At 36.9% G+C, this 14,471-nt stretch overlaps 1 protein-coding gene across 1 annotated transcript; it reads left to right on the top strand.

Annotated features, from left to right (window-relative positions):
• Positions 1 to 4,020: 4,020 nt before the first annotated feature.
• Positions 4,021 to 13,852, top strand: LOC137944985 (auxin response factor 12-like). Its single transcript, XM_068790823.1, has 15 exons — positions 4,021 to 5,584; positions 5,804 to 5,916; positions 6,004 to 6,102; positions 6,190 to 6,246; positions 6,325 to 6,480; positions 6,641 to 6,725; positions 8,720 to 8,810; positions 8,934 to 9,098; positions 9,197 to 9,319; positions 9,429 to 9,504; positions 10,460 to 10,607; positions 10,860 to 11,851; positions 11,933 to 12,123; positions 12,740 to 12,930; positions 13,640 to 13,852. Exons 1-14 carry the CDS (start codon positions 5,542 to 5,544, stop codon positions 12,915 to 12,917), a joined length of 2,517 nt encoding a protein of 838 aa, XP_068646924.1. The 5' UTR covers positions 4,021 to 5,541; the 3' UTR covers positions 12,918 to 12,930; positions 13,640 to 13,852.
• The last annotated feature ends 619 nt before the right edge of the window (positions 13,853 to 14,471 follow it).

Raw genomic sequence — 14,471 nt, 5'->3', positions numbered from 1 at the left:
AAATCTTACCCATATATATATATATATATATATATATATATAATTGGGTAATTTTACCTATTTATTATAATTTCTTTACATGTTGTTATATGACTTTGTACAGTCTTCAGGGATTATAATATTTTGTGGTTTTTTAAAATTATATATTTTTACTTAAATTTGAATTTATTTACTTTTTTTACCTATTTATTCGATCGGTAACTAGGTAATAAATGGAATCGAAATGATCGATAACTAGGTAATAGGTAAAAACCTTCTCTCTGGTCGGTTTATGGTAGTGGATTAAAGTGTTAGAACCAATAACCGAAAATGTGACATTTTTTTGTTAATATTTTATCTTTTTTTTTTCTGATATTGTATCAATATCAAGTATTGTACTGAGTACTTAACTTATTATATAGTCTGACTAATATGATCGATAAAATATGATACAGTTCCATAAATTCTCCGTCTCTCTCTCTCTCTCCCTCTCAAATTTATTGCATTTAGCATCAAAGTAGCGTAACAAGTACCCAAAAATTTGATACAACTTATCTAATAGAGTGAATACATAATTAGCATGTATTAGCTGTATTTGACATCGAAAAATAGTCTAAAATAACATATTATACATAATTCTCTTCCCTTATATCATTTATTGATTGTATTAAAAAAATAAAAAAAATCTTCTTCTCTCTTTCTTTCTCAAACCCTAGACCCCTTAGGGCACATTCTTTCTATAAAAAACTAAAACACCTTTATACCCTTTCAAAATTTCCCAAACCCAATTCACTACAATCTCCCTTGTCCTATTTGCCCTACATTAATGCCCCACTTTGTCATACCTAATGTTCCCATCCTCCTCCCCCCACAAAAAACTGTGGGCCCACCATTTTCTTTTTTTTTTTTTTTTTTTTTTTTTTGTTTGGGTTGAGTGGGAGATACACTCAATTGAAGACCAACCCCTTCCCTCCCCTCCTTGCAACAAACTTCTTATGTGCCACTTTTGGTGTTTGTGGGTCACTCCCACCTTTTAATTTGAGGACACGTTCTCCCCTATATGAAATCATAGAGGAATGATTAAATCGATTGGAGGTCAAGTGTCCCTACAAAACTCGTGCTTACACCTTAATAACCCTTTGGCTTTGGTTCGTGTTTTGCTTAATCCATGATTGGCAGCTTTTGGTCCTCCCAGGCCGTTTTTTAGCATGTCTAGAGCGACCCTGATTGGTGGAGTTGTGCGACAACATAGTTTCCCTTGGGACACCCTGCCCCACACTTGATCTCATCACTTGTACCATGTTTAGGGAAGGTTGTACCATGTGGGCCAGCTTGGTGGGACCTTGATGTTTGCTGTCCTCCGTGAATCTCTCCCTCAGTCCCGTTCTTAGGCAGGCAGGTGCATATGCTCCACTTAAAGAGCATTACCCCAACATCTTTGCTGCAACACCTTTAATGCCATCTCAATCTACCAAGTTGAGGAGAAAGAAGAAGATAACCCCCCTTTCCTCCCCTCCACATTAATTCCTCTTTTTTGACTAACGACCCACTTTCATTTCATATCTTTGGGGAATTTTTATTGGAATTCCATTTCCAGCCCTAGCCTTCAACCACACATTTCAAAACATTAAATAAGAAAATTAAATGAAACAAAGAAAAAGGGTAGGGAAATTTTGGGTGAATGAGATGGGTTGGTGAGACTCTCAAGGCTTCAAATGGAATGGAATTTACTATCTTCAAAATGATTTCACAAGCTTGTCATATATGCAAATGGTGATATGCCCTTACTAGAAACATTTTTGGGATTTTTTTCTATTTTTTAAAAAAATTTTATAGCTCTTATTAATTCCCACAAAAATAGAAAAATAAATTTTCTTTACAGAGTAAAAAGTAAATTTTTTTTTTAAAAACTTAACCTTAAACAACGATTTGCTCGATTATTGTTAAAAAAATATAAAAAATGTAATTAAATCATACTTAAAAAAATATTCCAAATCAAAATTTCATATATATATTATGTTCACAGAATAAAATTAATTTCACACTTCATTTTTCTTGTAATGAGATACTGGGTTTTCGACGAAAAATTAGATCCTCGGTATTATAACTTGGTTAGAGGACATTAGATGCTACCTAACATTAATCAAAAAATAATTTTTGGGGGTCCAATTTATATGCTCTTTATGCATGTGTTTACTATATTCCATTGTTGTACATTGTACAATATCTCATTCTTAGTCATGGGAAGGCAAAAAATTGTATAATGCAATAAATGATAAGGAATGGGCATATGTGATTTTATTTAGGGACATTGAAGCCTATGAATCAATGACCCAATCTTACAATTATTTGTGAATTTATTAGGTTTTATTTGGGTGTGTAATTTTATAATTAGGGATATTATATATATTCCATATATTTTATTTTTACATTTTAAAAATAAAATATAAAAATTGAATAATTTTTTAATTTATATTCACACGTCATTTTTTTTTATTTTTAGTTTGAATGTAATATAAAGGGATATATCATAAACCCCTAAAATTCAACCCTGAGACCTCGAACCCTCCCACGAGACCACTAAGCCGGAATCGATTTATATAAATATTATACATATTTACTAATTATAAATATTATTATAACATAATAAATAATATTTTAGATATTTTACTTAATTAAAGCTTCAATAAAAACTAAACCCAATACAAAAATAATGGGTTTCCAACCAAGACCTTGGTTTAATTTAATAAGGGGTCTCAAATTCCTAATTAGAAAAATAATGAATTTACAAGTAAGACCTTGGCTTAATTTGATAAGGGGACACACATTTTGGTCACATACATGACATGTTATTTGTAATTAAGTAGAAAATTACAACATACATTCATGTTTTTAAATAAATTATTAACCGTTAAATAAATTATAATTTTCTTATAATTATCTAATTTTTACATAATATTTATCGATTTAATTATATTTCATTAAACCATTTAAATGAAATAACCAATTTATTAATATCCAGCATAATAAATCCGTCCAATAAAAGGTGGGATTTTTATAAATTAATAATAATAAATTTTTGAGTGGCCACGACAAGGGAAGCAAAGGTTCGTGTGGAAGCTGGCTCGAGATCCGATTTCAAGGAACTCTGAAGACATCTTAGTCAGGCGGAGTCATAATGTGGGCCCAACGTTCACTCTCTCTCCTCACACGCATTATTGTGATGTTGAACCGCACTGGCCCCATATACTACCACTTGTCATTGATACTCGCGTCCATCAAATCCTCAACCATCGCTCCATCTTTTTATTCATTTTGTTTTTCTTATTTTTTACAGTAAATACAACCGTAATTTTTATTTTTGGCCAATATAAAATTCAGAATACGAAATAAATACGGTTTAATAAGAGGAAATAATGAAGAATACAAAATAAATACTGTTAAATTAAAAATGGGGAAGAACTAATTTATATATACTTAGGTCTAATCATAATTTTATTTCATATAGTCACAGTAATTCTAATTTCTCATTATAAAATTGGTTTTTATTAAAAAAATATGAAAAAGCCAATAGGACCCACGATGGTAGTCAGTAGACCGTACTTCTCGTATTACTGAGTCATAATTCATATAAATTTATTCAGTTAAATACACCTCCTGCGTACTCCAGATACTTTATTAAATAAGAATGATTAATTCTTTTTAAATGAGTACGAAAGAATTTATTTATTTTTTAATTTATAAAATAAAGCAAGCAAAGTGAAACGATTGAAAACGACTCTTTTGCCACACACTTACCATCCGTACTCTGACAGCGACCATTAAAGCACAGCTGCACATGCCCGGTCACGTCTGACAGAGACTCTACGGCCACGATCGCTCCTGTACGACTCCTCCGACGGCCGAGATACCGGTTTCCCGAACCCGCAATTTCTGCTCCGTCTCACTCCTCGTTTTCTCTCTCCTCCCCCTTCTATTTCGGACGGAACTATAAAAGCGGTCGCGCCCGCTACAGTGAGGAGTTTCGCGATAGCGATTGGAGAGAAAGGAGCTGCGCCTTTTTATTTTATTTTTTCTCGATCGATCTCTTCCTCTCGAGCGAGGTCTGGTTTGCGTCTTTTTCCTTTTTTTTTTTTTTTGGTTTTTACCGGAGAGGAGATTTGTGCGCGGCGAGCTTGGAAAAGTGGATTCATGGCGAGTGGCCTCGGGGATCGAGCTCTTCACGAGCTCGCTGCAGCTGATTCCGTGGGCAAATGTGTGATTTGAGCCAGGGGGAGGATCGTCGTCCCATCTGGTCGCTGGAGGTTTTCGGGAAACGAGCTTGCGTCGATTGTGAGTTGAGTGAGCTTGTTTCGTCGTTGTGCTGAGCTGGTTGTCGGCGGGGAATTTGTACCGGTGAGAACTGGGGAGAGGTGTCCTCGTGACCACGTTGTTGTTGATCTTGAGTATAAGTTTTTGGGAGCGGTTGGAGTTTTGGTGTTGAATAGTTGCTGTAGCTTGTGGCTGTTTGGTTTTAGCTTTTGAGCTCAGAGAGGAGAGTTTCTGAGCTGCGATCGTGGAGCGAAACTTGCCTTGCGAGTTTGATCGAGCTTCTGTGTTGTTTTTGGCGAAGATTTACGTACGACTGCTGGTAGTTTTGTTTGCTTTGATTGTTAGTGGAGAGGAGGTATTGGAAGCGAGTCCGGGGAAGCTCTTTCGGATCAGCTGAGTCTAAGCCATGCGGTTCTCTGACGACGGCGGCATTTTGTTAAAGAATGCGTGATTTCTGAAGGAATTATTTGCTTTTTCAGTTTTATTTGAGGAAAGTTTGCTCAAAGTCAGCACGAGCTAGAATTCTCTCTCATGGTGGCCTTGGGATACGAGTGATTCTACGAGGCATTTACAGCTATGAATAATTGGTGAGAGGTTTTATCCTGGAGGAATCCGTCCGGAATTCCTTTTTCTGTCAGGTAAAAGGTTCCGAGGATAGGATTGTCCGAGTGATCTCTGAGCATTTGGAGGCTTGCCTGCTGTACAGTGAAGCTTGTTTGATCGATCTCGAAGTTGTCGTTCGGTGAAGTGTGTAATTTCTCGAGGAGATTGTTTCCTCGAAGAATTGTTTTCATCCTTGAGCATACTAGTAGAAAAAACGAACGTGAAGTAGGTGTAAGAGATCCTCTTTGTTCTCCGAAGCAGTAAATATGGCGATACCAAACAAATTCTCGTTGCTTTCGAGGATTCTAGATTAGCGGAGAAAAGGCCGCAGAAGGTTGTAGTCGTCTCGTTCAGCAGATGGTTTTTGATCATTTTGTGCCTCCCATCCTACCTAGTGTAACTTGAGCGCGGTTGTATCGCTTTAAGAAGATTCTCAGCTGGAGCTTCTGTTTTCTAGTTCTGGTATTGAGGATTTTCTTTCGGTATTCTGTCTCCTAAAAGGGGCGGGTAAAGCTGGTGAAGGAGAGAGTACTGCGAGGAGAGTTATTCAAGCTGCTGGGACGCCGCATGGACCTGACACGGCAGGGGGCTATATTTGAAAAAAATTCGAGATTGTTGAACTAGGTTTCTTAGGCTTAGGTTTCGAAAATGAAGCTTTCCACATCTGGCCTGTCTCCGCAGGCGCAAGGTGGTATGTACTTGGCTACCGTCTTTAAGCTTAATATATGATGTAATATATTTACTTCCATATATATTTGTAACTGCTTTCTGCAATGAATAAACTATAAAATATGGAGTCAGTTGTAGCATAGTTTCATTCTTGCGACTTGCTTAAGTTTCCGACTTGGTTAGCTGTTTTTTCTGCCTCGCAAAATGAGACTGAAACAATAACTTGTAAAATTTTTGGTAGAGGAAAAGAGATGCTTGAATTCGGAGCTTTGGCATGCGTGCGCTGGTCCCCTCGTCTCTTTACCTACTGTGGGTACTCGTGTTGTTTACTTCCCCCAGGGACATAGTGAACAGGTGCTATTTTGATTACCTGGAGCCAGTATTGATTTTTCATCTACTGGACAATTTAGGTGCATGTTTTACCTTATTTTTTGCATTCAGGTTGCTGCGTCTACGAACAAGGAAATTGATGGTCATATCCCCAACTATCCAAGTTTACCTCCTCAACTGATATGTCAACTTCACGATGTCACGATGCATGTGAGTCATGTTATTTCCTTTTTCGGATTTCTTCTCTTTGAAGATTTACAGAGGGTCAGTGGGTACCTGACTGGCTGCAAATTTCAGGCTGATGTAGAAACTGACGAAGTTTATGCTCAAATGACTCTACAACCTTTAAATCCGGTAATCCTTCTAGTCTAATAATTACTGTTGATGTGCTCCTTTACCTATATATACTAATTTGGTAAGTACTTCGCACAGCAAGAACAGAAGGAGACCTATCTGCCTGCTGAACTGGGGATCCCAAGCAAGCAGCCAACAAATTACTTCTGTAAGACTTTAACCGCAAGTGATACTAGTACACATGGTGGATTTTCAGTACCTCGTCGTGCTGCAGAAAAAGTATTTCCTCCACTGGTAATCTCTGCTAACGCTAGTTTTATTTATTTTGTTACCTTTTCTTCTCTCTATTTGGTGCATTTATTCTAGAGAGAGAATATTAATTTACTAGAAGGGAACTCTCTTCGTAGATGAACTGGCTACTTTGATATCTAAAAGTGCTTGTTTGTCTGAATAGGATTTTAGTCTGCAGCCACCAGCTCAGGAGCTCATTGCAAGAGATCTCCATGATGTTGAATGGAAGTTCAGGCATATTTTCCGGGGTAAGTTAAAACTATTGAAACATTTGATTTGACGTGTACTTGTACATAATATTTTCAACTGTGTTACCCAATACTAAACGCCCTTATAAGTTGCCTGTCAGTTGAGTGTTTTAAAGTTTGACATTATTGACAGATGTTCAAGAGATAGTCTAGCCTGTAGATTTTTTTTGTTTTAATTTTTTTTATTGAATAATGAGCTTAGGAAAACAACAACAAAAACAGAGCTGTAGCAAAGAAAAAAAATGATCAAAGGGTGGTTCTATTAGCATAATTCCAAGTGTGGATAAAAAATAATGTGGAGCACTGTTTCGAACAATAAGCTGTTGAAATTAAGCACCCTTCTTAGCAAGGAATCTTCAAGGGAGAAATTAACAATATAATTAATGAATAAATGGCTGATCTTAAGAGATGGTTACCATATAGTGCCTTGTTTCTTGTGTGTGGGTGTACTTTGAGAATTGGGTTTGGAAAATATGTTTGGAGATTAACAGAATGAGTTTATATGTATACATGATCTGTTCTTTTTACTTTGCAGTGCATTCGTTCCCAGTGTGGTTGCTTGTAATTGATGCTTTGCATATTTTTATTAGGTCATGAAAATTATTCATAATTTAGGTGTGTTTTCTCTTTTTATTTTTGAAATTATTATAGTATGTAATCCAAATTATATCTTCTCGCACTTTTTACCCCACTATTTATTGTTTTTTGGCTGGATTCTATGTGCCATTGGTCCTGTTTAGTCTTTAGAAATAACAGTCAAAATTTCCAGAAAATATTTACCTCAAAAGAGCAAAGCAAATGTGAAATGATTATCAGTTTGGTGCACTTTAAATATCTATTTAAAAGTTCTCAAAATGCACTAACATATTCATTTTGTTGTTATTGTTTAAATGAAATTTGAGTTTTATTTCTCTAAAATTTTCTTGCTTTGCCATAGATTTCTGCTATGAATATCTTGAGAGTGGAGTTAAAATTTGTTTGGCTAGATTTTTATGGGTGGTGTCTACTGTGTGTCATGGATTAGTTTTGTTTAACGAATTTTCTGGTAGTCTTGTTCTGGTAGTTTTGTCAAAATCTGGTAGTTTTTCCTATGGTTATTCTGCTTGCTTGGGTTATGTGTCTCTTTGTTCTGCCAAGTGGGCATTGTGTGCCCCAAGCTAGAGCTGTTGGTATTCAGGTAAACTACTTGGAAATCTGATATCTTTCATCACCTAGTATCTCAGTGGAAAAGATCCAATTTGAGTCTTTCAAATAAACTTTTATTCTGTGGAATTCATATTTTACTGTGGGATCTTCCTTAACATTCTATTTTCCTAACTGGGTACTCTACAGTCTATGCTAGAAATAGTGTACAAGGACCCTGACCTTCATCCTCAAAGTTTTTAGCTGGATTCAATGCTGTATGGGCCCCAAAATCCAACTAAGGTTTTTAGCATTTCTCATAATCTAAGTTGTAGATTAGTAATCCCATTTACGTTGACTTCCTGTTGTATTGTACAGAGACTTAAGGGGAATATCTAGTTCCATTTTACTTGTGGAACTCAGAGAAACAACACAAAAAAATGGAAAAGAATTGGTGGGAAATTATTACAACATCAAGGTTGGTGGGAATAACCCCCGTTAGTTAATGCCAGGAAAAATCCTTTGGTTTTTATTTGAGAAAAAAAATCCTAACTTCAGCTAATTATTTTGGGATGGACCTGGATCCAATTTTAATGTGCTATCATAATAAGATGTCTGTTTGTTGGACCTAGTTTGTGCCCCATCCAGTTTGTAGTCTGTAAGTGCTGTCCTACATATCAGACCCAAACATAGGTTATTAGTTGGGAAAAAAAATCTCTTTACATCAGCTAAGTTATTTTGGGATGTATTTGGACCGAACTTTAACGATTGACATAATCAATATGAAAACGATGTGCTATAGACGCTGATATTTAACATTTTCTTTTCATGTATGCGCAGAATTTATTTGTGTGCATGATTCACTTCTGCAGGACAGCCAAAAAGACATCTTCTTACTACAGGTTGGAGTGTGTTTGTCAGTGCGAAAAGGCTTGTTGCTGGAGACTCTGTTTTGTTTATTTGGTAAAAAGCCTCGCATGTGTATTGGATGCGCAATGACATGCTTAGAAAATGTTGCGTGAATGTTTTTATTCATCTCTCTGTTGTTTCTTTTTGAATGTCTAACAATTGTGTTATTAATGTTAGGAACGAAAAAAATCAACTCTTACTGGGGATTAGGCGTGCAAATCGACCACAGACTGTGATGCCTTCATCGGTTTTGTCAAGTGATAGCATGCACATAGGACTCCTTGCAGCTGCAGCTCATGCTGCTGCAACAAATAGTCGGTTTACTGTTTTTTATAATCCAAGGTTTAAAGTTTTTTCTTTTTCTTGGAATATTTTTGCCCTTCTTTCAGTCAACTCTTTTCCTTTTCTCCATGCTCCTAATGTTCTTATTTCTTCAACAGGGCGAGTCCATCTGAGTTTATAATTACTCTTTCAAAATATATCAAAGCAGTATATCACACTCGTGTGGCTGTTGGAATGCGTTTCAGAATGCTTTTTGAGACAGAGGAATCAAGTGTTCGCAGGTATACATTATCTAAATTTTGTATAGTTTTTGCTCTATGAGTTTGTCTACTTGAAGTTTCTATCTATTGAGTATATTGGAGTATTCTAATGTAATGGAATGTCATCCAGGTACATGGGTACAATAACGGGTATCAGTGATTTAGATCCTGTTCGCTGGCCAAACTCGCACTGGAGATCTGTGAAGGTAATATGTCTTACAATGGACTTGTCCTGCCTGGTTAATATGTAATGAAGGAATTTTTCTTTGCATTAGAAAAAAATATATTTGTAGTTATATTTTAATTTATGGAATGTTGATTGCCTTTAACCCCTGGTGAGACTTGAACCCAAGGCTTCCCCATTACAACCCCCCTCCCCCCCACTCATGACCATTTGAGCAAAAGTCCCAAGTTGTATTTGTAAATTCATAATAGTAACTTATCTCAACAATCCAAAAGCAGGCGAAGGTTAATTGTGAATATTACATTGATCAGAAGGTTTTGACAGATGGTGTTAGTTTCTTAATAAACTTGTCATAATATTGAAAATAAATGTGGTTCACCTAGTTAAATTGTTTTTTAAAATTTTCTTATCACCTCATTTTTTTTAAAGGGTGATTGGCTTGACAGCTTTAAAGCTTAAAGAATTGAGAAAATTTGCTTAACCCCTCATGAATCAGCACTTTTCAGTGATTTGAAATTTCATTCAATTTTCACTGTGTCTCTGATTATTGGCTTGTTTGCTAAATCTGCTGAAAAGCATTCTGTGCGCTTTGATTCCTGGAATACAGTTGCTTGCACAGTTGTATTTGTGTCCATTTGAACCCCACAGATGGACTATTCTCTCATTTATTTCATGTACTTGGAGGAAATCGACCTTTAATTTGAATTTTCAGAAGTGTTCCAGAATGGATGACTGTTGTTTGTAAGTTATTATATTTTAGTTGTATGGTTGGATCTCAATATTTCTGTTTTGTATTCTGGTCTTGTCCTGTGTGATTCTGGCGTGATAATGCCTGGCATTAAAAGTCAACAATATTCAGCTGTACTCATTTGTTCTGTAACCTACAGTTTCAGGGCCTTTTCCAGAATTTGTGTATGCTTTTGCTCATGGAAGGTGTGATTGCTTGTCTAAAAAAAGTATACTTTGGCATTGTGCAGGTTGGTTGGGATGAATCCACTGCAGGTGAGCGGCAGCCAAGAGTGTCGCTGTGGGAGATTGAGCCTTTGACAACCTTCCCTATGTACCCTTCACTATTTCCTCTTAGGTTAAAACGGCCTTGGCATCCTGGAATATCTTCTTTTCAAGGTATAAATGCATATATCTATATTTATTCTTGATGATCTTATTTTTTCAGGTTGGTTCATGTGATGATACTATTGTTTGAGATTTGTAATTCTATTATCTCTGTATTACTTGTTGAGAAGTTTTTACTTATCCTTTCAGATACTAAGAATGCATTTCTGTTCTTTTCTAGTATGAAAGGTAGTTTTTTTATCTGTTTTTTTGTGTAAAATTGCTTTTACAATTCTTTTTTCTTTTTAAATCTCTCTATTCCAGACGGAAAAGAAGCAGAAAGTAATGGTTTCATGTGGCTTAATGGTGACACCGGAGAAAGAGGTCTTCAGTCATTGAATTTTCAGGCACTTGGAATGAGTCCCTGGTTACAGCAGAGGCTTGATCTGTTACCAGTGGGAAATGAGCACGATCAGTATCAAGCCATGGCAGCTGCAGCTCTCCAAGACATTAGAACGGGAGATTCAATGAAACAGCAGCTTCTTCACTTCCAGCCAACTTTTCAAGTGCCTCAACAGTTTCTCCGTCCACCCACTACATCAATACAACAGCAGCTTGTTTCTCAGTTACAGCCTCAGCAAATCATGCATGAGAATCATTCTCAGGCCCACCTTATACCGCAACAGCTGCTGCCTCCTCAATATTCTGATCAACAGAAGCAGCAGGTGCAGCAGCAGACCTTTCAAGGCACCTTTCAGATTTCAAATGATCAGATTCGGCAACAACAGTCACCATCATCTATATTGTCTCCTCTTAGTCAAAAGACTGTGTTTCCAGATACTAACATGAGCTTCTCGTCTGCCTTAACCCCTAGCAGCATACATGGTATGTTAGGTTCGCTGGGTCAGGAAGCTAATGCTAATCTTCTCAACCTCCCTAGAATTGGTCAGACAATGATGAGTGAGCAGCAACAACAACCTTGGTTATCACCTAAGTTTGGGCTGACCGAGGTGGGCTCATTTGGCAATACGGTATCATTTCCACCATTCCCTGGGAAGGGTGGCGCAGTGGAAACACAAAATTGTACAGCAGATTCTCAGACACATACCTTATTTGGTGTTAATATTGATTCCAGCTCACCTCTGCTTTCAAATCAGGTGCCTAATATTGGTACTGGTGCAATTGAGAATGACGTATCTGAGATGCCATTTGCTGTCTCTGGCTTTCCAAATTCTCTCTATACAGGTGTAAATGACCCACCTGGTCTGCTGCAAAATTCAGCACAGACAAACCCAGGCTCCGAAAAATTTGTGAAGGTATATCCTGAGTGGGATTCTTGATATTTTCTGCAGAGTTAAAACTGTAAAAATCAATTTCGTTTTTAATTATTTGTGCAGGTTTCCAAGTCAGGATCAGTTGGAAGGTGGTTGGACATCAGCCGGTTCAGCAGCTACCATGAGCTGCGAGAGGAACTGGGTCAGATGTTTGGCATTGAGGGGCAGTTGGAAGACCCTCTGAGATCAGGCTGGCAGCTTGTATTTGTTGACAGGGAGAATGATGTGCTTCTCCTTGGAGACGACCCCTGGGAGTAAGTCCAAATTTTTCTATGTTTTGCTCTTTGTGGCACATTGTTCCTCTTTGGTTAGTAAGTAGGGTATGCCTTGGGGTAATCATCTTGCTGCTGAAAAGTAGAGAGATTCTTTGTCACTAATGCTGTCTGTACAAAATTTAGAGTGCAGAAGCCCATGCAACATTGTGTACTTTATGATATTGTTGTGGTAAAAGAACTTGTAGTCTAGGTTTAACATCATCTAATGGTACCTTAGTACTGAAGGTGCATGTTATTAGTTTCACATGTCTAGAATTAAGGGTTTGAGATCATACATGGCTTCAATCTTATGAACCTACTTGAATTTGGTTTTTTCCATTGTTGAAACTCCTAAAAAGAAAATTTCTTCTACGTTAACAAATGCATAATCCAGCACTGCCTGAAGCTTTTTATGATTAGTTGTTCTTATTTCTATTGGTGTTCCATTTCAGCTGGTGGCAGTATTTTGTCCAGTTCACCTGTTTATCACATCTTAATTCTTATTGTGTTTTGAATCTCTTATACTTTGTTTTGAGTTTGGTGTTGTTAACACTGGTTTTAGACGCAGGCCTTCAATCTTTTTGTATTTAAATACTTGTTTTAATGTTTCTTGCAGAGCATTTGTGAATAATGTCTGGTATATCAAGATACTTTCACCAGAGGATGTGCAGAAAATGGGGCAACAGGAATTTGGCTCCTTAAATCCAAGTGGAGGTTCAAACCTGACCAGCAGCAGCTGTGAGCCTCGGAACCATGGTTCTGGAATACCCTCTGTGGGTTCGCTTGAATATTGAGAGGGCACCTGTGGTATGTCATTGACTCTATAAATTGATTTATAAATCCTTGCAGTCAGTTGCATGCTGAGATGTGCATTTGTAGATAATTTTTGCCCTTTTGGTGGGCTGCATGTCGTTGTGTTACTTGTCGTGGTTCTTTTACCTGATTATTTGTTGGACTTTGTACTGGTTACTCTTCGCTTGTTTAATGGTAACAAAAGCCTATTTGCCGTAGTTCTCAGGTTGATATTTTTTTCCTGTACATATGATTTATACCAGGCTCATTTTTTTTTCTAAAAACAGGTAAAAACACCACATCTGAATGCAGTACTCTTAGAACATGCTTATGTTTTTCTGTTTTAAAAGTAATGACAAATTTGTCAGCCACCTCTGAATTCAATTGATTGAACGATAAAGGTAAACTACTCAACAAGGGAAGCTGCTGACATATAGAATCTCTAGCTGGGATTAAATGAAGTAGTGGTGACAGTCTGAAATTGCTGTTAACTATAGATACTTTTAGGGCCTGCTCTCGTTTAAATTAACTTCATCAAAAAGAAAAAAAGAAGGCCGTTGTCAAAAATATTGAAAAAAAGAATGCTGACAGATTTTTGTTTATCTGTAGAATCTTTGCATTTGTTATAGTTTGACTGATAAGCTCAAATATTGGGGACATTCTGCTCTTATGTGTGCACGCAAACATGTAGACTAGGCTAAACTGAGATCTTTGTATCTTGCAGGGATTGAATGGTCAATCGATCGGTATCAGCTAGCTGTTTCTTTGAGAAATATTTTCAGTGTACTAAGGTGAAGAATGAATATACTGATGGTGAGTTAGTACCTTTGATTTGCTTTGTAATTAATTTTATGGCAGGTATGTATTTGACATTTAATGCCTTTGCTGGCTTTCAGGATTCTGTGTACGTTAGCAGTAAATGATTTTAAGTTTTTCTCATTTCTTGTACGGCTTGGTGCTGCCAAGTACAAAGATTTATGCTTCTCAGTCTTTTGGTTTACAGATATGTGTGCTTATTTCTTGTCCCATATTCATGGTTATGATAATTTACTAGTAAAGATTTAAAAGACTTGTTTCTGAGTACATTATTGGTCTATTTAAAGATAGAACAGTTGGAATATGATCAAAATCGTGGATAAGGTAAGACGGGTAGGGTGGTTGCTGAGGCAGCGAGTCAGATGTTTCAGTTGTGGTAGTTGTTCGTTCAGGCCAGCTTCTCGTGCAGCTCCAGTAAAATTACAGTTCTGCTATTACAATGCTCTTAAAACAGGATGAGATTTTATAAGAGGTGAGCCCTACCTTTGTTATTAGTCCAAATTGCTGGATATTGCTAGAAGTTCACTTCCATTTATATCACGTTTTCCCTGGGATGGCCCACTTTATTCCCCCAGCGGCCACTGTGTTGTGTCTGCTTAAGCAGTTCGGCATACTGGTATCTGCTTTGCCGCCCTTGACAACCCCCCACTTGAGCTTCTTTGCACAGTTGTCCACCACTGATTGTTTATATCATTTAGCCGTCGAAGATTTCAATTGTTTCCTGATAAAGATATCTACTG

The sequence above is a fragment of the Aristolochia californica genome, unplaced genomic scaffold, assembly GCF_029961685.1.
Source record: "Aristolochia californica isolate CCGP_79_NKW_82.1479 unplaced genomic scaffold, dmAriCali1.0.hap1 SCAF_11, whole genome shotgun sequence".
Lineage (NCBI taxonomy): Eukaryota > Viridiplantae > Streptophyta > Magnoliopsida > Piperales > Aristolochiaceae > Aristolochia > Aristolochia californica.
Note: the sequence above shows the minus strand (reverse complement) of the source record. Positions and strands in the feature narration are given on the sequence as shown.

Excerpts from the sequence above, each read along its gene's own strand:
- LOC137944985 (XM_068790823.1), top strand. The coding sequence starts at position 5,542 with ATGAAGCTTTCCACATCTGGCCTGTCTCCGCAGGCGCAAGGTG. Across the intron at positions 6,103-6,189 it reads TTCACGATGTCACGATGCAT|GCTGATGTAGAAACTGACGA; the intron begins GTGAGTCATGTT and ends TGCAAATTTCAG. Across the intron at positions 9,505-10,459 it reads CGCACTGGAGATCTGTGAAG|GTTGGTTGGGATGAATCCAC; the intron begins GTAATATGTCTT and ends GGCATTGTGCAG.